The sequence below is a fragment of the Ranitomeya imitator genome, chromosome 5 (assembly GCF_032444005.1).
Source record: "Ranitomeya imitator isolate aRanImi1 chromosome 5, aRanImi1.pri, whole genome shotgun sequence".
NCBI classification, from domain to species: domain Eukaryota; kingdom Metazoa; phylum Chordata; class Amphibia; order Anura; family Dendrobatidae; genus Ranitomeya; species Ranitomeya imitator.
Window position 1 is genome coordinate 145,192,420 of NC_091286.1, and position 24,008 is coordinate 145,216,427.

At 42.8% G+C, this 24,008-nt stretch overlaps 1 protein-coding gene across 1 annotated transcript in view; it reads right to left on the reverse strand.

The window, feature by feature from the left end:
* IGF2R (insulin like growth factor 2 receptor) overlaps positions 1–24,008 on the reverse strand; it is a 249,543-nt gene that overhangs the window by 10,043 nt on the left and 215,492 nt on the right. The window contains exons 45-46 of the mRNA XM_069769196.1: positions 15,361–15,547; positions 6,707–6,853 (exon numbers count right to left, since the gene is read on the reverse strand). Coding sequence (XP_069625297.1) covers positions 6,707–6,853; positions 15,361–15,547 — 334 coding nt within the window. The remainder of the gene's footprint in view (positions 1–6,706; positions 6,854–15,360; positions 15,548–24,008) is intronic.

Genomic DNA, 24,008 nt, shown 5'->3' on the forward strand with positions numbered 1-24,008 from the left:
ATTTGCCAAATAAACCATGGCCTGTACCATATTCAACAGCATCTCAAGCATCAGAAGTGGGGAAAAAAAAATGTTCACTAGTGACATTTATGGAAAAGACAATTACTTTCTTACTACATTAAATATAATGGCAAATATTAGTTTAGTAGGCCTAAACCTGACAACTGAGCTCATAGCCGAGCCACAAAGAGCTAAAGATATCCCTCAGCAGATCCCCCAAAATTGTTTGCCTTGGCTTTAATTGTCAGATGCACATATCATACACAATCCTGGTAGACACTATATTCGCAAGCCTACATCATTCATTCCTGGTCACATGTGTTAGGCTCCTTTCACACTAGCGTCGGAATCTCTCCGTCGCAATGCGTTGGGGAGAGATTCCGACGCTAGCGTTTGCTGCACTGCACAATGGAGGCAGCGGATGCATTTTTCCGGCGCATTTGCTGCCCCATTGTAAGGTGCGGGGAGGTGGGGGCGGAGTTCCGGCCGCGCATGCGCGGTCGGAAAAAGCGGTCCGTCAGGAGAAAAAACGTTACATGTAGCTTTTTTTTTTCCCGACGGTCCGCAAAAGCAAATCCGTCGTCAATGCAAATCTATGGGGAAAAAACGCATCCTGCAAGCACTTTTTCAGGATGCGGTTTTTCTGCAAAACGACGCATTGTGACGGATTGCAGAAAACGCTAGTGTGAAAGTAGCCTTATGTAGTCTCCATGCAGTGGGCAATAACCTTACTGGCAGAACAGTGGAGTTAATAAAGGAAAAAGCAGAGGCAGTGGCATACTGCCAATTGCAGCAGACAAGTAGCCACTATGGTGCCCATGAGTCAAGAGGGGGCCCGATTCCAACGCTGACATTGGGCCGCCCCCGCTAGACATTGTACTTTCAACTATACAGGCATCCTGGCCCAGAATGCCGATACAGATGAAAATAATCACGGGAGAGAGAGGTCAGCTGATGCGCCCTCTCCCATCATTACCCCTCTGCATCTGAGCGCTGTGACATCTTAACACAGTGGGCGCTGTGCTGAGCAGTGCAGGGTCAGAAGACGCGCTGCAGAAACTGGAGCAGTGCAGAATGGGGAGAGGTGAGTATTTATTTACTTGTAATGTGGGGTCCATAATACTGTATGGAGGGCTATGTGGGGCCCATAATACTGTATGGAGGACTAAGTGGTGCGCATAATCCTGTATGGAGGACTACATGGGGCTCATAATACTATATGGAGGACCTTATGGCATCCGTAATACTGTAAGGAGGAGCTCATAATATTGTATGGAGGACTGTGTGGGGCCCATAATACTATAAGGACGACTATATGGAGCCCATAATACTGTATGGAGAACTGTATGCAGCCCATAATATTGAATGGAGAACTATCTGGGGCCCATTATACTATATGGAGGAATATGTTGGGCTCATACTGTATGGAAGATTAAGTGGGGCCCATTATACTGCTTGGAGGACTAAGTGGGGCCCATTATACTATTTGTATGGCTATATGGAGTCCATTATAATATTCAGAGAGCTATGTGGGGCCATTATACTATTTGGAAGGTTATGTGGGACCATTACACCGTTAGCAGGTCTACATGGGGGTGCTATTATACTGTTTGCAGGGCTATGTGGAGGACCATTATACTGTTTGCCCTGCTATGTGGGGGGCCATTGAATATACAAAAAGACTAGCGGGCACCACAAGAAAAAAATATCACTCAGAGATCAACCATATGCATATAAAAGACATGACCAGAAATTGAACAAGAGAAAGATATGCATACAAATGGGATCCACTTGCAAGAAATGACTTTATTTGTGCAAAAAACAACACAGCAAGGCGAGACACACATTTAAAAACATAAAAAAAAACAGAATTCCAGCAGATGGCTAATAAGCCACATGCAAACCCCCCAGACAGATAGAATAAATAAATAACAAAAAGCACCCAATGATACAAAAATAATAACCACAGAGCATATATGATAGAAGATGTTGCCCAAGAACCTATAAGTGAAATATACACCAAGGTCCAAAATCCTAAAGGGTTCCAAAAATAGGGAGAGGTCCGGGCAGAGATACGGCCATCAATAATAAAGTGCTAGTGCTGGGGGGATAAGGAGAGACTAAAACCCCACGCGTATTGACGCTATGAAAGCATCTTCATCAGGGAGAGTGTGATGTAAGCAGTCCCACCCTGCCTATTTATAGCTAAATAATGAAGCAAAATAGTTACCATCTGTGAGGGAACGGCGGCGTGTAGTTTCCACATGACATGCACAGGCCAGCATCTATAACTTTGTGGTTTCAACGCTTGTATGGCTTCAGTTGGTAAATATACCTATGGTACAGCAAGTGTATTCAATATGTGGTGATGTATGTACTGCCTATAGGGTATAGCTGGTGGCAGACAGGTATTTATTACTGTACTCGCATATATGCTCTGTGGTTATTTTTGTATCATTGGGTGCTCGTTGTTATTTATTCTATCTGTCTGGGGGGGTTGCATGTGGCTTATTAGTCATCTGCTGGAATTCTGTTTTTTTTTAATGTTTTTAAATGTGTGTCTTGCCCTGCTGTGTTTTTTTGCACAAATAAAGTCATTTCTTGCAAGTGGATCCCATTTGTATGCATATCTTTCTCTTGTTCAATTTCTGGTCATGTGGGGGGCCATTGTAATGTTTGCAGGGCTATGTTGGGGCCACTGTACTGTATGGAGTTAATTATACATTTTTGTGAAGGTTTTTGTAGGGTCTATCATGCAGTGTAAAGGGCTGTATATGGGCCAGTATGCAGTTTGGAGGGCTGGGCTATTATAAAGTCAGTGTGGATGTGTATGTTGGGGCCATCATACTGAATGGAGGAGTGTGGAGGCCATACTGTATAGATTGCTGTGTGACTATCACAGTTTGGGCATCATACTGTGTTGGGGAGGGTCACCATATTTTGCTAACACGGTACAAAGATATTTATCTTTTCTGTATCATATTTTCCTGCGGAGGGTTAAGGGAGTCGAGGGGTACAATAGCGTCATCATACAGTGAGTGGAGGATATTGTGTAACTAGATGGAGGCCCGATGCAATAGAGGGCAGTAATGTCACGATGGGGCAGGCATGAGGCGCTGTTGTTGCCTAATGGCATCCTGTTATAATCTAATGACTTTTGCATCAGGGGACTCGTGCTTGAAGCCTACGCTTATATACATCATTTTTGTCCCAGCGATGCTGTTGCTCTTCTAGAGTCTCATTTGTCCTTTGTTGTCTTCGAAGTTGTGCTTTCCTTTCATTGTCATACTGTATATGAGGAGCCATGGTGGCGTTGATATTTGCTTTTTAAAGGGGTTTTCCCACGAACAAAAGTTCATTTTAAAAATTGTCTGTCTGACCATATACCGAACATACCACAGCTCCTGGGCAGGAGAGGAAGCAAAAGACCATACTGACATTACAGCAGGAGATCGCAGAGGATACATTTTGTGAGGTAAAATTTTTTTAAAAACAAATCAGTGAAATATTTTATCTCATAAAATAAATCCTTTGTGATCCCCTACTGTAATGTCAGTATTATCTTTTGCTTCCTCCCCTGCCCAGGAGATGTGGTATTCTACGTACACGGTCAGACACAGTCAAGTTTTAAAATGGACTTTCGTTCTTGGAAAACCCCTTTAATGTGACCGGCTTCCTCTGTCTGTAGACACGTTGCACATCTGCCGCCGGGATCAGTCGAATGATTCACTGCACCTGCGCGTAATTCACGCAGACGCAGTAAATCAGATCTCCACCATCTTTGTGCAGACAGATAGCGGCGGTCACATTAAAACTGTGCATGCACTATTTCTGTACAAGATGGCAGCAGTCATTCGGCTGATCCCGGCGGCGGCGTGTTCGCGATGGTGTTCCGCTGGTGGTACCACGCAAGAGGCTGCGTGAGTGTGTAAATGTAAGTGTATGTGTGTGTGTGTGTGTGTGTGTGTGTGTGTGAATGTGAGTGTGTAAGTGTGAGTGTGTGTGAGGTGCGTACGACATATAGAGTGTGTGTGTGTGTGTGTGTGTGTGTGTGTGTGTGTGTGTGGTGCGACGGTGGTACCATGCAATAGATAGGTAACAACAGCAGTTTCCATATTGAGACACCCATCACCATCACTTGGGTGTCCCAATATGGCGGTCAGTGAATTCCTCCGCTTGGAATTCTGGGATACGGCGACATCTGGACAGAACAGGAAATGAAAACATTACTAGGCAATTATATAACTAGATTATACACTGCTCAAAAAAATAAGGCAACACTTAGACAACAAAATGTAACGCCAAGTCATTCACACTTATGTGAAATCAACCTATCCAGTTATGAAGCATCACTGATTGTGAATCAATTTCTCCTGCTGTTGTGCAAATGGATCAGACAACAGATAGAAATAATAGGCAATTAGCAAGACAGCTCCTATAAAGGAGTGGTTCTGCAGGTGGTGACCAAATGCCATTTCTCTGTTCTCATCCTTTTTGGCTGTGTTGGTCACTTTTCCATTTTGTCATTGCTCTCACCCCAGAGGTACAGTAGCAACCCAAAAAAGTTGCACAGGTAGAGTAGCTCATCCCGGATGGCACATCAATGCGAGCTATGGCAAGAAGGGTAGCTGTGTCCAGAGCATGGAGCAGATACCAGGAGACGGGTCAGTATACCAGGAGACGTGGAGACGGCCGTAGGAGGGCAACAAGCCATCAGCAGAACCACTAACTCCTCCTATGTACAAGGAGTTACAGGAAGAGCAGTGTCAGAGCTCTGCAAAATGATCTCCATCAGGCCTCTAACAGCAATGTGTCTGCTTAAACTGTCAAACAGACTCCATGAGTGTGGTATGAGGGCCAGGTGTCCACAAATGTGTGTTGTGCTTACAGCCCAACACCGTGCAGGGCAATTGGCATTTGCCAGAGAACACGAAAATTAGCAGATTCGACATTGGTGCCCTGTGCTCTTCACGGATTAGAGCAGGTTCACACTGAGCACATGTGACAAGATATTAAAGAGTTTGGAGACGCCATGGACAACGTTCTGCTGCCTGCAACATCTTCCAGTGTAAACGGTTTGGCACTGGGTCAGTAATGGAGTGGGGAGGAATTTCTTTGGAGGGCCGCATAGCCCTCAATATTTAAGTTTTTTGTGAAGCAAAGTAGTAAACAAAGCTGCTCAAAGAATGACCATGCTACTTTTATTAACTGATTTAAGGTTTCGGAACCTTAAAAGCAGTTAAAAGAGTTAAAAAATGCACCCAGCAATGTAAATAAGATTATTTTGCACTATGTTCATTTTTTGCAGCACTTTTTCAAACAGATTCCAGGCGGAATCTGTTAAAAAAATAAATAAAAAAAATACATTGTTTGCACAGTCACTTATATTGGATTTATTGAGGAGAACTGGGACCACCCTAGGGGCAATTGTAAGAGCATTTGTATGTGCAAAGTTTATTTAATCTACCAGGCTAAAACTATCATGTCATGAATTCTGCTACGGTGATGAAATTGTTCTACATAAATACTGCGGAGAGAATGCAAATTAAGTGGTGGTATGGACATGCTCTGATCAGCCCATTCTACTCTATCACAGAAATATGTCCCAAATTTATCACTGCTATTTTGTCAGAATTCTGGCATAAATTGCTTTGAATAGTTGCAAAAATGTTGCAACTTTTAGCATTTTCATACCACCTTCTCTCAACGAATCGAAAATTAGTCGAGTTGGGATGGGACAACACAGCTCGTCTAATTCAGGATTAGCTGTGGCAGTCCCTACACCAAAAATCTCACTCCAATCAGAGACTGAATAAAGATTTCTGACGAAGCGCATGTCACTTGTGAGACGCTCCCGATTCATGAAGAGGTTTATTTCTCTTCATGAATCAGGAGTGTCTGACCCCACCACGCCTCCGCATCAAGAAAATCGCTGGTCTTAATTATTTGGGGCCTATATGTTAAAAGTCTGGGGACTGTTATTGGCAGGGAGGCAAGATAAACTTGTTTTTAGATTTCTTAAATCAATACATGGCTATACAGCCTTTGTGGCATTGTGCACTCTACTGCTGAAAGAATCCAACCATAGGGTAAGCAGCTGCCATGAAAACATTCTCTACACCAATGCTACACCTTCACCAATCCAAACTGTTCATACCTGACAGAAAGGACTCACTGATTCATGCTACTTGACCAAAGGAACATGTGTGTGAAGGAGGCATTGCAATAACACCAAATTGGTCTTCTATTGTTATAGCCTATGTGTTTGCAGGAATGAAGAGTTTTGCATTAAAGGCGATGAGAATGATGCGACCTCTGACTGGCTAGGGGAATTTGTGAGAATGTCGAGTGATCTCCGGGAGAGCCAGTGCCAACTACGCTGGAACGGCGCCGGCACCAGTGGTCAGTATAACAGTTATTATTTTACAGGGGGCAAACATACAGATTGAGATGGGGTTCTCCGAGCAGTAGACAACCCCTTTAAAAACACTAGCCCAGCTAGTCTAGCATCAACAACTCATTAACCACAGTTATTCAAAGTAGCCCAGGTCACTCAATCTTCCCAATTCAATGTGGATTTACACTGAAAGTGAAACACAGAAAATAGAATATCAGGATATAATTTAGGTTAAGCCCTTACCATGTTTGGCTTGTATGCAAGCTGTAAACACCTCATAAAAATAAAAAAAAAACAATGCCAGCTCACCTTCTGTCTTTCTTGTACAGTAATAGTACAGCTAAACATACAACTAGAATCACCAGAAGAATGCTGAGCATGGCACCCACGGCTTGGCTCCTACCAGACAGGCCTTGATATTGATTGTCATCGGATTCGCCACCAGTGCCTTCTGGACTGTAACATACAGGAACAGTAGACAAATCAATTAAAAAAAAAAAAAAAAAAAAAGGTACAAGGTCATTTACAAATAACATTCTGATTAAAATATAGAGAAGAGAACAGTAAATAGGCTGATACAGTATTGCCATGACATACATAGGTGATCCATAGGTATATAATAAGAGATGTATTTATTTCATATATACAGTTGTGCTTAAAAGTTTACATACCAAGGCAGAATTTTTGCTTTCTTGGCCTTTTTTTCAGAGAATATGAATGATAACACCAAAAGTTTTTCTCCAGTAACAGTTAGTGGTTGGGTGAAGCAATTTATTGTCAAACTACAATGTTTTCTCTTTTTAAATCATAATGACAACCCAAAAAATCTAAATGACCCTGATCAAAAGTTCACATACCCCAGTTCTTAATGCCGTGTATTGCCCCCTCTAACATCAATGACAGCTAGAAGTCTTGTGTGGTAGTTGTGGATGAGGTTCTTTATTTTCTCAGATGGTAAAGCTACCGATTCTTCTTGGCAAAAAGCCTCCAGTTCCTGTAAATTCCTGGGCTGTCTAGCATGAACTGCATGCTTGAGATCTCCCCAGAGTGGTTCAATGATATTGAGGTCAGGAGACAGATGGCCACTCCAGAACCTTCACTTTATTCTGCTGTGGCCAATGACAGGTCGACTTGGCCTTGTGTTTTGGAGCATTGTCATGTTGGAAAGTCCAAGTATGTCCGATGCGGTGCTTCCGGGCTGATGAGTGCAAATTTGCCTCCAGTATTTGCCGATAACGTGCTGCATTCATCATTCCTTCAAATTTGACCAAGTTTCTTGTGCCTTTGTAGCTGACACATCCCCAAGACATCAGCAATCCACCTCCGTGCTTTACTGTAGGAATGGTGTTCCTTTCATCATAGATCTTGTTGACATCTCTCCAAATTTAACGCTTATGGTTGAGGCAAAAAGTTGAATTTTGGTCTCATCACTCCAAATTACCTTGTTCCAGAAGTTTTGAGGCTTGTCTGTGTGATGTTTTGCGTATTGTAGGAGAGATTCTTTGTGTCATTTGTGCAGTAATGCTTTTCTTCTGGCGACTCGACCATGCATGCCATTTTTCTTCAAGTGCTTCCTTAATGTGCATCTTGAAACAGCCACATCACTAGTTTTCAGAGAGTCCAGTATTTCAGCTGATGTTATTTGTGGGTTTTTCTTTGCATCCCAAACAATTTTCCTGGCAGTTGTGGACGAAATTTTTGTTGGTCTACCTGACAGTGGGTTTGTTTTTACAGAGTCCCTGATTTTCCATTTGTTAATCAGAGTTTGAAAGCTGCTGAGTAGCATTATTAATTCCTTGGATATTTTTTTATATCCCTTCTTGTTTTATACATTTTAACTATATTTTCCCGTAGATCCGTTGACAATTCTTTTGCTTTCCCCATGACTCATAATCCAGAAACGTCAGTAGCTGGATGAAAAAATACAAGAGTCTGTCCGGATCCCAGAAACGCACTCAGCTTTTATGCACAGACACTGATTACAAGCACACAGGTCACAGGTGAGGATGTTACCTTTAGTAGCCATTCACACCCATTTGTGTCAACTTCTGTGCATGTTATCAGGCCAAAATCACCAGGGTATGTGAACTTTGGATCAGGGTCATTTGGATGTTTTGGGTTGTCTGTTATGGACCTGGTGGTTAGGAGCACCCGAAAAGACCTGATGGTTAAACTAACAAAGGACAAGCTCTGGGAAGTGGGAGCTCTGTTGACCGCAACCCCTAATCCTATCACACACACTAGAAATAGCCGTGGAGCGTTCCTGACTCTCCCTAGACGCCTCTTCATAGCCTAAGAGCTAACTAGCCCTAGAGATAGAAAATAAAGCCTAGCTTGCCTCAGAGAAATTCCCCAAAGGTAAAGGAAGCTCCCCACATATATTAACTGTGAGTTAAGATGTAAGTCACAAACACAGAAATGAAACAGGTTTCAGCAAAGGGAGGCCAGACTTACTAAACAGACTGAGGATAGGAAAGGTATCTTTGCGGTCAGCACAAAAAACTACAAAAAGACCACGCAGAGTGTGCAAAAAGACCTCCGCACCCACTCACGGTGCGGAGGTGCCACTCTGCATCCCAGAGCTTCCAGCTAGCAAGGCAAAATTATGATAGCAAGCTGGACAAGAAAACAATGAACAAATAATAAACTAGCAGGGACTTAGCTTCTGCTGGAGTAGACAGGTCACCAGAAAGATCCAAGACCGAACTGAACCAGTACAGGAACATTGACAGCTGGCATGGAGTAACGATCTGAGTGGAGTTAAATAGAGCACCCAGCCAAAGAATAAACTGAGTCACCTGTGGAAGGAACCTCAGAAGCAGCAGCTCCACTCACAGCCACCAGAGGGAGTCCATGGACAGAACTCGCCGAAGTACCATTCATGACCACAGGAGGGAGTTCGATAACAGAATTCACAACAGTTGTCATTATGATTTAAAAAGAGAAAACACAGTAGTTTGACTATAAATTTCTTCACCCAACCACTAACTATGACTGGAGAAAAAGTTTTGATGTTATTCATATTCTCTGAAAAAAAGGCTAAGAAAGCAAAAATTCTGCCGAGGTATGTAAACTTTTTAGCACAACTTTACACTTTAAACAAGTGTACCAGGAAAAAAAATCCATTAACCCCTTCCAGAACTGGCAATTTTCCGTATTTGGCACTTTTGTTTTTTTCCTCCTCTTTTTTTTTTCCCATGAGCCATAACTTTGCTGTTCCATTCATAGTACTCAGTACATGAGCCTTGTTTTTTTATGCGACTAGCTGTAGTTTAGTATGAGACCATTTATTCCACCATACAATCAACTGGAAAATGTGAAAAGTGCAATGGAATTGCAAAAAAGAAAAACCCACATATAAACCCGCAATTTATTTATTAGGTCTTCTTTTTACAGTGTTCATAATGCATTCAAAACAGCCTGACAGGTATACTCAATGCCCCTAGTCGCACTCAAACCCTCATCACATTTATATTTCTAGCAGCCAAACAAACCATAACATCGGCTTGGAAAAAAAACAGGCCTAGATTTGTCTGATGTTAAAAAGCGTCTCTCTTGGTATATGATTAATGAAAAATTATCTGCCATACTTACAAAGTTCACAAATTTGAGACAGTATGGCTTCCCTGGGCAGAATATGCCAATCACACCCCCTTTGCCACCCCTGTATTCCGTCTAACCGCTCCAGATTCCCCTGACTCTGGTTGAGTCACTTAACTGGATTTGGACATTGGCTTTCCTCAAGGGGCTCCCTTGCTCTTTTACCGTTTGTTAACTCTTTTTATATGAATCATTTTAAACATGTCTGTATTAAGGTTTTCTTTATTTACCTTATCTGTTAAAATCAATAAAAATTTATTGAAACCAGAAAAACATCCTGACTAACGATTCTATAGATTAGAATGATTTCGACGATACAAGAATTGTATATTTTGATTTCTTCAAGTGGTGAAAATTGAAAGAAAAAAAAAAAAAAAGGATTTGCCCTACCTTTTTTCATTAGGTCACTAGAGCGGTACGAGTGCTTGTATTTTGCTTGACGAGCTCCCCTTTTATTTTTGATACCATTTTTGGGAAGATGGAACGTTTAGACGTCTTCTACCATTTAGCAGGATTGCGAGGACCAAAAACTGCTCTTTAAATTTTTAATTTTTTATGGCTTTTACATAAGCCACTTTTTACTTTTTTAATTGTGGTACTTTAAAAAAAATAAAAAATTGACGTATTACTTTATATATTAGTCTAATGGACTTTATGGTAGTAGAGCATTTAGGTCTATTTGATTTTTGTGTAGTTATAAAAAAAAATCTGAAATTTGAAAATAAAAATGGAAAAATTTGCAGTTGTTCAACTCTGATTTAAGGGCATAAAACTTCAGACAAAAATAGTTACTATATAACATTTACCATATTTCTAGTTTAGCAGCAACATTTAAATTTTTGCAGAAACTTTTCATTTTTTTTAAATAATGATAAAAAATGTATGTTTTTAGGGGCCATTTCACATCTGAGGGGACTCTGCATGACTACATGTCAAAAACTCACAAACAAGAACTCATTTTTAAAATCTGCATCCTTGACGTATTTAAACTTGCATTTAGAAAGTTTGATAACCATTTAGGTGCTTCGCTGGAATTAATGCAAACTAGAGGAAATAAATATAAAAAAGTATGCTATATATATTTTTACCAAAATGTTTTTAGCTGCAATATTTTGATTTTCACAGGGGTAAAAGCAGGAAATGGACCCCACAATTTGTTGTATGATGATAACCCATATATGGTGGGTGCCCTGTTTGTGAACATGGCAAGGCTCAGAAGTGAAGGAGCATTATTTGACTTGGGTAGTATAAATTTGGTTGAAATAGGTTGTGAATGCTATGATGCATTTGCAGCATCCCCAAAGTGCCAAAAGGGCAGAAACCACAAACAAGTGACCTCTATTTCGGAAACTACACCCCTCAAGAAATGCATTGACGGGATTTGGATATTTCGCACCCAGCAGTTTGCCCCCAGCAGTTCACCCCCGGGTACATTTACTTCACCTGTGGGAAGTTATATCATCCAGCTGCCATACCATCACCCCAGAGGACCCCTTTAAGCCGTGTCGGTCCCTACTGACCGAGTACCACAGGTGGCGTCACGAACACAAACTTTATTCACCAAACCCTTAAAAGACTTTTCCCTTTTATTTGAGTGCCCAGGGTCACGGACCTGGTCGCAGCCACTGTCCCCTTCAAGTACCGGCCCTGGTACCGAGTACCCCACCCCAATCAACTTGGCGTCACGAACAGGATGTACCCAGGGGCAAACTGCTGGGGGCGAACTGCTGGGGACAAACTGTTGGGGGCGAAACATCCTATAACCGCATTGACTGGTGTAATGTCCATCTCGAATCTATAGGTGTTCCACAAAATTTTATAATATTTTCTTGTGAAAATTAAACCTTGCCATTTTTTTTCCACGTAAATATTGCTTTAATCCCACATCTTTCATTTTCACAAGGGTAACTAAAATATTTGCAACAGATTGTGAGGTCCATTTTCCCCAGCGTATGCGAATATCCAATATGTGGCTAGAAAGGGAAGGGCTAGGAAGGGAAGGAGCACCATTTAACTTTTGAAACACAATTTTTGGGGGAACTGATTGCGAACGCCATATGGCATTCTGAGAAGCTCCGAGGTGCCAATACATCAGAATCCCAACATAAGTGACCCCATTTTGGAAACTGTACCATCCAGGAATTTATCTAGCAGTGTAGTGAGCATTTTAAACCCACAGGTAATTTACAGAAATTACATTTTTCTTCTAGACTGATGTTTTAGTCCCAAGTTTTAAATTTAGTCAAAAAGGTTAATAGGAGAAAACAGACCCCACAATTTGTTTTGCATTTTCTTCTTAATATGACAATACCCCATTTGTGGTCGAAAATTACTTTCCAGGCACAGTGCAAAGCTCAGAAGGGAAGGAGTGCTGTATTAGAGTGCAGATTTTTCTGGAATGGTTTGTGGGTGCCATGTTCCTGAAATGCCTGAACAATAGAAACATCCCTCAAGTTAATCCATTTTGGAAATTACAGCCCAGTGGGAATTTACCTACAGATGTAGTGATGATTTTGACTCCACAGGTGTTTTACAAAAACAAGCACGCACACATTGGATGCTGAAGAGTGAAAATGGAAATGCCCCAATACCCTATAAAGTTTAATTCACAATTAACAGCAGCACCCAGTACATCGTGCTCAGCTTGTGCTTCTGGAGACGTGCACCCTTTAAATTAAATGGGCTTTCCTTGCTACAGTGATGTCAGACATGTGGATGCTAACTGGGGTTAAAGGCAGACTGGGGCTCAGAATGGAGGTGGGACATTTGGAAGCAGAGATTTCACTGGAATTCTTTTGGAGGATCCATGCTGCTTTTCCAGAGCCTTTGTACTACCAGTAACCTAATCCCCTATATTTCTGTTGCTAACAGGTGATAGAAATCGGAGTGTGGGCTTGGTTTTTATTGAAGCTTTTATTAGCAGCATTTTTGGGCACATAATATTTTGGATCACTTTTAAGTCTCAGTTCGTATTTATCCTGTGCTTTACTCTGAGCACTTAGCATACACTGAATATAAGAAGTCTATAGTTCCCTGTTAAAACGCTAAGTTTTTGTCATTTTAAAAAATTATTTCAGAATTTTCTCCACCTTTACTGTTACCTATAAGCTGTACAATTCAACTGATAATCAGTTGTGTGGCGAAAGACAATTAAAGATCTAAAATAATGTGAGTGGGTTACATAAATATGAACACCCTTAAACTAATACTTTGTTGAAGTACCCTTTGACTTTATAGCAGCATTCAGTCTTTTCATATCTAGAATTGTCAATCTTTGCCCACTCTTCCTTGCAGTAGCAATCCTAATTTGTCAGATTGTCCGGGCCTCCCCTGTGTAATGCCTTCTTCGGGTCAACCCACAGATCTTCAATTGCATTCAGGTCTGGGCTCTGGCTGGATCATTCCAAAATATTTTATTTTTTTCTGGTGCAGACTTTCTTTTGTTGAATTGGAGGTGTGTTTAAGGTTGTTGTCTTTCTGACAGAGGAAATGCTCTGCATCTTCAGCTTTTTAGCAGAGGCCTGAAGGTTCACAATTCCTTCTACTTGACTAAAGCCCCAGTTCCAGTTGCCAAAAAACTGCCACAAAGAATAATGCTGCCTTCACTATATTTCACTGTGGGTATGGTATTTTTGTTATGCAGTGTGTGGACTTTGCACAAAACATGAATTTTGGAATTATTGTCAAAAAATTAAATCTTGTTCTCAATAAACAACATTTTTCCCCACATGCTTTTGGCAGACTGTTTTACTGTTTGTAAGAGAAGGCGTCCATCTTTCCACCTTACTTCACAGGAAAGATATATTAATAACAAAGGAGACTTTTTTACATGCAGTTCACAACCAGAAATTGCTAGAAATTCCTGTATCTCCTTTAATGTTGCTGTATGCCTTTAAGCATCCTCCCGGACCAATTTTCTTCTTGTCTATTCATAAACTTTTGAGGAATGTTCAATTCTAGGGCAATGCCAAGTGTTGTGAAAAATTTAAGGGAATCTGTCAGCAGGTTTTTTCTACCTCATCTGAGAGCAGCATAATATAGGCAAAGAGACCCAGAAACCAACAATGGGTCACTTAGTTTCCTGGGTTCAGTGGTTCTGACACGATATGAGTTTTTAGATACAAGATGCAGTGGAGCAGAGGAAGCAAACCCCACCCACACCAGGCACTCTACGTATATTGTCTATAGAAAGTGAGCTGCTTATCAAAGCAGGGGGTGGCATTGGACAAGTGCCCTCACGCCAGCTTGTCACAGCAATAATGATCACCAAATAAAACCTACAATGTAAGTAAACAAACACAGCCTGACATGTGACACATTATTGAATTCTGTGTTTTAACCAAAACCTCATGCTGTCCTCACATTACATAGCAAAAACCTGCTGACAGATTCCCTTTTAAGCCATTTCTTGATGGTTGTCTTGACAGAGTTCCATGATCTATCTAAAGAATAGGTAATGTTTTTGTACCCTTCTCCTGGTAGCTTACAACACAGCAAAGGGATATCAATGTAGTTTAAGGACCACGACTTTTTCTTTACAATACAACTAAGAAAATGTCAGGATAATCCCATTAGAAAGGATAATCAGTCACTTCAAATGATGGCAGTTGTGTATGGACTACTATTTAACATGACTTTAAATTTGATTGCAAATTCTGAATAATATGAGGGTGTTTACACTTATACAACCACATTATTTTAGTTTTGTTGGAATGCTATGTCCCTTGGCCCATGCCCTGTAAACGCTACCTGCAGAGATTGACAATGGCATTTAAAGCACAACTTTATTTTTATTGCACCACTGGAGTAGTGATTTAAAAGTAATTCCACTGCCCACTGTCTTATACTCCCCTTCATCCTTTTCCAGAATCGCTCCCGTCGGTCTCCAGTAAAAAAAGTGACCTGCCGGCAGCTCCAGTGTTTTATGGAATGTGTAGGAGGTCACTTCTTAATATGTTCTGGCTCTCATAGACTTGCATTGACCTATTGTGACGTAGCTTCTGACTTGCAGCCAGTCAGAAGTTACGGGCACAAGATGGCGCTACTGGATTGGAGTGGTGTCGGTAAAAAGTGAAGCCGCCAGAAGGTGAGTATAAGAATGGGGGCAGGGGAATTACATTTAAAGCACCACTCCAGCACTGAAAAAAAAGCACAAAACTGCTGGAGTGGTGCTTTAAAGGAATAACAGCAAAAGACAGCGCTCAGCTCGATGGTGCTAAAAGCATATGCTGACACAACAAGTGGTCTGCTGAGTATGATGCAGGATCAGCCCCTGAGCAAGCATCAAACACGGGGACCAGACGTTTGATGTACTGGTATGTATAATGTCAGGAAGGGGTTAAGGCTGTACACTATAAACTTACATCAGTGGGCAAACAGCAGAAGTGTGCCAGGCGAACATATACTGACAGTCTGCAGTTTCATGTAGGAACTCTGGTTTTCCTTCCCCACTGGATGGGCTGCAACGTAAGAATATGGAGGAAGTTGCATTTTTTGTTTTGTCTTTTCCACATTGTGAGTTTGAGGTAAAAACAACATCCAAATCATCATCTGTAAATAAAAACAAATATAAAAATAGTATGAAAAGTTAGAAATCATGTTTTTTCAAAACAGATGAATACTTAAATGGGCTTCTGGATATTAAAAACATTATTGGGAAGAAGAAATTAAAGGGAAGTTATTAACATGATAATACAGTTCGATCTGCAGGCACCATGTTATAGAGCAGGGTGAGCGGAGCAGATTGATACATCGTTTTTTTGAAAATAGATTCAGTATAACCTGTGATTTCGTCATTTAATTCTGTTCTTTCTGGGGTTTTTGGTCCAGTGGGCGGTCCCATCGGTGACTCACACCTATCTCTGTATGCACTTTATAGAGAGAAAGCTGTCAGTCACTGCTAGGACCGCCCACTGGAGCAAAAATCCCAGAAAGAGAAGAGGATTAAATGATCTAAACTCAGGTTATAATGAATCTTTATTCACAAAACTAAGTTTCAAAAAGGAGGACACAAGGAGTGTTCAAAAGTTAATGTATAAAATTTATTGAAAAACTGGATCAATTCAAATGGAAAACCCACATAAAAATACACAAAATCAGGACTTCATGAAATGGCATCCGGTACCATATCAATAACAATTACATATGATATGGGAAAGAGGATCTGCCACCTCAAAAAAAAACCCAGAACCATGAAGCCCCTTAGTTTAACCCACTATTGGTAAATCTTGCCTAATCTGACTTCTCCACAGGGCGTCGCTTATGGTCTTGGTTCAGACCAACCTGTGGGAAACCCCCTGGAATGCATAAGTAAAGTTCCAACTGGCCTCCAAAATCCCCATAGGGATATCGCATAGTGATCCTCTTACCAAGTACTGGAGTCCAAATAAATTCCCACCCCACTCAATTTATTTGGACACCAGTACTTGGTAAGAGGACCACTATGCGATATCCCTATAGGGTTTCCCATAGGTTGGTTTGAACCTCAGTCAGACCATAAGCGACGCCCTGTGGAGAAACCAGATTAGGCAAGATTTACCAATAGTGGGTTAAACTAAGGGGATTTATGGTTCTGTTTTTTTTTTTTGAGGTGGCAGATCCTCTTTCCCATATCATGTGTAATTGTTATTGATATGGTACTGGATGCCATTTCATGGTGTCCTGATTTTGTGTACTTTTAAGTGGGTTTTCTATTTGAAGTTTTCCAGTTTTTCAATAAATTTTTGTACATTAACACTCCTTGTGTACTCCTTTTTGAAACATGATGGATATGGAGGAGGAGATGGAGGAGGAGATGGAGGAGGAGGAGGAAGAGAGAGAGAGAGAGAGAGAGAGAGAGAGAGAGAGAGAGAGACTTTTCTTGGTTTATGTGTATTAACAAAACTACCGTATTTTTCCGACCATAAGACGCACTTTTTTTCCTCCAAATTTGGGAGGAAAGAGTGGGTGCGTCTTATGGTACGGATGTAGCATGTGGGGAGGGGGGCAGCAGTGAGTTGGATCGCACTGTTATGCCACTTCAGGATGTCCCCGCTGCCCAGAATCAGCGCTGGGGAAACCATGTGGTCCGGATGATTAAGTGCAGTGAATATTCATTAGCGGCTCCCCGCCCACCTATCAGCTAAGTGGTGAGCCAGGAGCAGCAAATGAATACTGCACTTAAGCAGGGACACACATGGCTTCTCCAGCGCTGATTCCTGCAGCAGCTGGGGAGGTCTGTGTGTCCAGGGCAGGAGGAGGCAGCAGCAGCAGGGGCCAGAGGAGAGAGGAGATCCTGCATACCTGCCTGCCATGCCTGGGCTGGACGCCAAGTGCTGTGCACAAACAGGACCTGTTTGATGTCAGGAGTGGGCGGGCTGGAGCATCACATGGCAGCTCAGAGCCCTCCCACTTCTTGACATCATCACAGGTCCTTCAGGCTCTCCACTAGAATCTGCAGCTTCCTCATAACCTGTGCTGTGGAAAGGAAACGAGGGAAGGCTCTGTGTGCAGTCATGGGATGCTTTTACCTCACCAGTGTGTGGCTGGCTGCCACATTTAAGAGGTTAGTCTTTACAAAACACAATAAAGTACTCTGCCACTCCTTTGGTGAACTATAACTCCCAGCATGTCATAGGATCTGCAGGACATGCTGGGAGTTATAGTTCTCCCATGGGATTTTAAAGCAGCACTCCAGTGTTACTTTGCAGTGCTGGAGTGGTACTTTAAATATAAGCCCTGTGCCCCCATTCTTGTACTCACCCTCCAGCATCTTCATATAGTACTGTACAGACACCACACTAGTCCCGCAGCTTCCAACATAATAACATACTATTATATATAATAACACCACATATAATAGTATGTCATTTATGTTATTAAATATTTTACCACATTTTTTTGCTTCAAATATTTTTTTTCCCTATTTTCCACCTCTAAAACCTGGGTGCGCCTTATAGTCCAGTGCGTCTTATAGTCCGAAAAATACGGTATCTATCATTCTCTCATTTGATGGTTAACATCCACTGCCGTCCTTTGGACGAATCATCCCAGGAAATCCAAGATTTCTTCATATTAAAACAGGTAACAAAAAAGGTCAGGCAGTTTGGACACACTCATGATTTAAAAAAAAAAAACGCATCGAGACCAACATGTTTCGACTCCATGATTAAGACCTGCCTGGGTCGAAACATGTTGGACTCGATGCCTGGGTCGAAACATGGTCTCGATGCCTTTGTTTGTTTTTTTTATTCATGAGTGCATCCAAACTGCTTGATGTTTTTTGTTACCTGTTTTTAATATGAAGAAATAAATAGATGTTTTAAGAAATCTTGGATTTCCTGGGATCATTCGTCCATAGTGGCACTGGACGTTAACCATTTGATGCATATAAACTCCCCCCAGTGGATCCATGCAGCCTGGAGGACATATTAACCAGAAAAGGTGGTGAGCTGACAATCTCATTTTATATATATTCTTTCATCTCCCCCTACTCTACATCATGGTGCCTGATGGTAGAAAACAATTTCATGGTCACAGGATCCCTTCAAGCTAACAGAAGGAAGTACAGTTAATAAACAGAAAAAAAAAAACACAAAAAAACATTACTCACATGATAAATTCCTCTTTGCTTCAGCGCTTTTACTAAAATAATGACATGTTGTACGCCTATGCTATATCCACAGCCAAACACTGGATATACGGCATATCACTTAAGAAGGAAAATCTACAAAGGCCATTTATCAGCTGTAATAGTTTTGTTTCATCTTATCGCATTTACACTTGTTCGTTTTAATTTGTATTTGTATTTTTTTTTTTTAAATCTGGATAACCCCTTTCATATTTTTATTTCTAACATTTATAAAGCCTATTTAGACAAAGACCTTTGAAAAAGTGTCAATGGACCAGTATGTATACATGTGTCTGGACTTTAATGAATGCAGCAGCTCTGTGATTTGGTATAAAACAGGGGTGGGCAATTAATTTTCCCAATGTGCCACTTGAGAGATCCCGACTGTTGTGGAGGGCCAAACCAATAGGCTGAAATTAATTCTGCTCAATATTATAATAAATTAATTATAATTATTTTATATTAATACTAATTGTATCACTTAATATTAAACAGAATTAAGTATGCTGACATCCTCCCATATACCATTTGAGCCCGCACACAGCCCCTTCTATATTCCGTAAGAGTCCACACACAGCCCCCTATATACAGTAAAAGTTCTTAGTCTCCCCATGACCAGCATATGACCATGCATGAGAGCCACATACAGCCTACCCATGTGCAGCATTAGAGCCCCATACAACCTACCTTTGTTCAGCATGAGAGCCCCATACAGGCTCCTCTTGTCCAGCATGAGAGCCCAATACAGGCTCCCCTTGTCCAGCATGAGAGTCCCTATAAAGGCTCCCCTTGTCCAGCATGAGAGTCCCCATACAGGCTCCCCTTGCACAGGATGAGAGCCTCATACAGGCTCCCTTGCGCAGCATGAGAGCCCGATACAGGCTCCTCTTACGCAGCATGAAAACCCAATACAGGCTCCCCTTATCCATCACGGGAGACCCATACAGCCTACCCTTGACCAACAAGAGAGACCCATACAGCCTACCCTTGTCCCATAACAACCCCATACAGGCTTCCCTTGTCCCATGAGAGCCCCATACAGGTTCCCCTTGTGCCGCATGAGAGCCTCCATAAAGGCTCTCCTTGTCCAGCATGAGAGCCCCATACAGGCTCCCCTTGTCCAGCTTGAGAGCCCCATACAGGCTCCCCTTGTCCAGCTTGGGAGCCCCATACAGACTCCCCTTGTCCAGCATTGAGAGCCCTATACAGGCTCCCCTTGTCCAGCATTGAGAGCCCCATACAGGCTCGCCTTGTCCAGCATGAGAGCCCCATACAGGCTCCCCTTGCGCAGCATGAGAGCCTCCTACAGGCTCCTCTTGCGCAGCATGAGAGCCCCATACCACCCTCCCCGTGCCCAGCATGAGGACCCCATAGCCTTTTCTCGTCCAGCATGAGACCCCATAGACTTCCCATATCCATCAAAACAACCCGTACATATGAAAAAAAACACCCCAAACAAAAAAAAAAACCATACAGGCTCCCCTTGTCCCTTGAGAGCCCCATACAGGCTTCCCTTTGTCCAGCATGAGAGCCCCCATACAGGCTCCCCTAGTCCAGCATGAGGATCCCATAGCCTTTTCTCATCCAGCATGAGACCCCATAGACTTCCCATATCCAGCAAAACAACCCATACATGTGAAAAAAACACCCAAAACCAAAAAAAAAACCCCACATACCTAGTTCCCGTTCCCACCTGACGCTCTGCCAGTGCCTTTGCGTTCTCAGATACACTGACTCTTGGCAGTGCACAGCTGACGCGATAAAATTACGCCATCGCGTCAGCTGTCTCACACGCTGATTGGTGGAAGAAGGGTTAGGTGGCCCCTCCTCTGCCAATGCATTCACTGCTGCCTGCGTCCCGAGGATGCACATACCAGTTACAGTGGGCGCCAGCAGACAGGCTGGGGAGGGCAAGGTACGACCCATAGGCCACTGTTTTCAGGGGGCCAGACAGCAACACACAAAGACGGATGTGGCTTGCACGTTGTCCAGGTCTTGTCTAGAAAAACGCAGCAGCTTTATCTGGTGTCACATTACGGGAACAGCAGCTTTCTCCATTGTGCACAGGCAGAACTTGTAGGGTATGTGCACACGTCAGGATTTCTTGCAGAAATTTTCCTGCCAAAAACCGGACATTTCTGCCAGAAATCCGCATGCGTTTTTTTCGCGTTTTCTCATGCGTTTTTGGTGCGTTTTTTCCAAATGCATAGAATAGCGGAAAAACGCAGAAAATCAGCAAAATTAATGAACATGCTGCTTTTTTACCGTGATGTGTTTTTTTGCGGAAAAAAACGCATCATGTGCACAAAAATTACAGAATGCATTCTAAATGATAGGATGCATATGTCTGCGGTTTCTAATGCGGTTTTATCGCGAAAAAACCTGAACGTGTACACATACCCTTAAAGAGAAACAATCTTTCGAATTTGTATTTCATAAATAAACAGGACACATAAAAATAAGAAACCTTGTAATATATCTTATCACAGAAATCTGCTTCTTACTTCTCCTGGATGGATCTTTCACTCTGAGTTCATGGGTAAAATTTGAATCAGTGAAGATATATTTTGCCATTACTGAAATGGGAAATAACGGATGTGCTCAAAGTTCTATCAAGGGGAGAAAAAGTGGGAAGGAGCTACAGGCAGACAAAAATTCTGCTGCAAGTTCTCTTGAAACATCAGTTACAGTTCTCCATAGAACTTTATAAGCACCAATTGTCATCTTATCTCAATAATGGGTAGATCTGTTTACACTGAATAAGTCTATTGATTTATGGGGAAAACAAACAAAAATAAAACAATGGCTATTATTCAAATAATTCTAAAGACCCAAGTTTTTTAGTATTTTATCTATGGACAATGGTTAAGGTGTTACTGTCATTTCAGGAGAGCTTGCAGCAGATTATCTGTGTTGGTCTCTAGCTCCTTCACACCACCATAGAATATTATGAGCAGCAACTATCCTCTCCTATATCAGTAATGGGAAAGTCTGTCTTCACTGAATACAGATTTTACCCATGAATTGAGATTGTGATCATGAAAGATCAGTCTAGGAGAAGAAAGAAGCAAATTTCTCTAATAAGATATATTACAAAGCTTCTTATTTTAATACTAGACGGTGGCCCGATTCTAACGCATCGGGTATTCTAGAATATGCATGTCCACGTAGTATGTTGCCCAGCCCACGTAGCATATTGCACAGCCCATGTAGCATATTGCACAGCCCACGTAGTATATTGCACAGCCCACGTAGTATATTGCACAGCCCACGTAGTATATTGCCCAGCCACGTAGTATATTGTCCAGCCACGTAGTATATTGCACAGCCACGTAGTATATTGGCCAGTCACGTAGTTTATTGCCCAGACACGTAGGCATATAACACTGCCCACGCAGTATTTAGCAGTGTGTGCACCATATCCCTGTTAAAAAAAAATAATTAAAATAAAAAATAGATACTCACCCCTGGGATTCAGCGAAGCTGTGTGATGCGGCCGCCATCTTCCGTTCCCAGAGATACATTGCGAACTTACCCAGATGACTTAGCGGTCTCGCGAGACCGCTAAGTCTTCTGGGTAAGTTTGCAATGTATCTCTGGAAACGGAAGATGGCGGCCGGCGCGAACGCATCGTCTGACAACGGAAGGTGAGAATAGCAGGTTTTTTGTTTTTTTATTATTTTTAACATTAGATCTTTTTACTATTGACGCTGCATAGGCAGCATCAATAGTAAAAACTTGGTCACACAGGGTTAATAGCAGCGGTTACGGAGAGCGTTACCAGCGGCATAACGCGTTCTGTTACCGCTGGCATTAACCCTGTGTGATCGGTGATCGGAGGGGAGTATGGAGCGGGCGTCGGGGACATTGACTGCGGGGAGTATGGAGCGGGCGCCGGGGACAATGACTGCGGGGAGTATGGACAAGGCGCTGGGGACACTGACTGCGGGGAGTATGGAGCGGGCGTCGGGGACAATGACTGCGGGGAGTATGGACAAGGCGCTGGGGACACTGACTGCAGGGAGTATGGAGCGGGCGTCGGGGACACTGACTGCGGGGAGTATGGAGCGGGCGTCGGGGACACTGACTGCGGGGAGTATGGACATGGCGCCGGGGACACTGACTGCGGGGAGTATGAAGCGGGCGCCGAGGACACTGACTGCGGGGAGTATGGAGCGGGCGCCGGGGACAATGACTGCGGGGAGTATGGACAAGGCGCTGGGGACACTGACTGCGGGGAGTATGGAGCGGGCGCCGAGGACACTGACTGCGGGGAGTATGGAACGGGGAGTGTGGAGCGGGCGCCGGGGACAATGACTGCGGGGAGTATGGACAAGGCGCTGGGGACACTGACTGCGGGGAGTATGGAGCGGGCGCCGGGGACAATGACTGCAGGGAGTATGGACAAGGCGCTGGGGACACTGACTGCGGGGAGTATGGAGCGGGCACCGAGGACACTGACTGCGGGGAGTATGGAACGGGGAGTGTGGAGCGGGCGCCTGGGACAATGACTGCGGGGAGTATGGACAAGGCGCTGGGGACACTGACTGCGGGGAGTATGGAGCGGGCACCGAGGACACTGACTGCGGGGAGTATGGAGCGGGCGCCCTGGACACTGACTACAGGGAATATGGAGCGGGCACTGTGACTGCAGGGGAGTAGGGGAGGGACTAATCGGACTGTGGCCGTCGCTGTTTGGTCGCGGCAGCCATGACAGGCAGCTGGCGAGACCAATCAGCGACTTGGATTCCATGACAGGCAGAGGCCGCGACCAATGAATATCCGTGACAGACAGAAAAACAGAAGGACAGAAAGACGGAAGTGACCCTTAGACAATTATATAGTAGAAGTACTATTGATTTATGAAAATAAAATAAAAAGACAGTTAACCCTTTAAGGCGTAAAAACTACAGTATCTTTGAGCTTCGTGGTTCTGCTGGTGTAGATGGCACCAGCCGCTGGACTCGGTGATCGGCGGCAGCAATGCAGATATGACGTGACTGCTAAAGACTATAAACAAAATGTTCGAAACCATGGTAAAGAGTGCAGGACACCTGGAGTACCAGCTGATTATTTTTATCACGACAAACAAATTGATACAAAAAGGTTGAAATGGGAAAACTACTTTAAGTTCTACTTTAAAGGGGTATTCCCATCTCTAAGATCCTATCACAATATATAATAGGTGTAATAATAATATTAGCATTTCTCCAATTATAAATTTAGTATAGGTCTCCTGACTGGTTATGTCGTTAATCTCATTTGCAGGGCATTGCAAAAGCTTATGTATCCATGGTACTGACCATTCACATAGTGCCAGTTACTTAGTTGCTAGTGGTCGTAACATGGATATCTAAGTTACTGCAATGTTTGCACATGAGGTGACAGCGAATCTGGAGAACT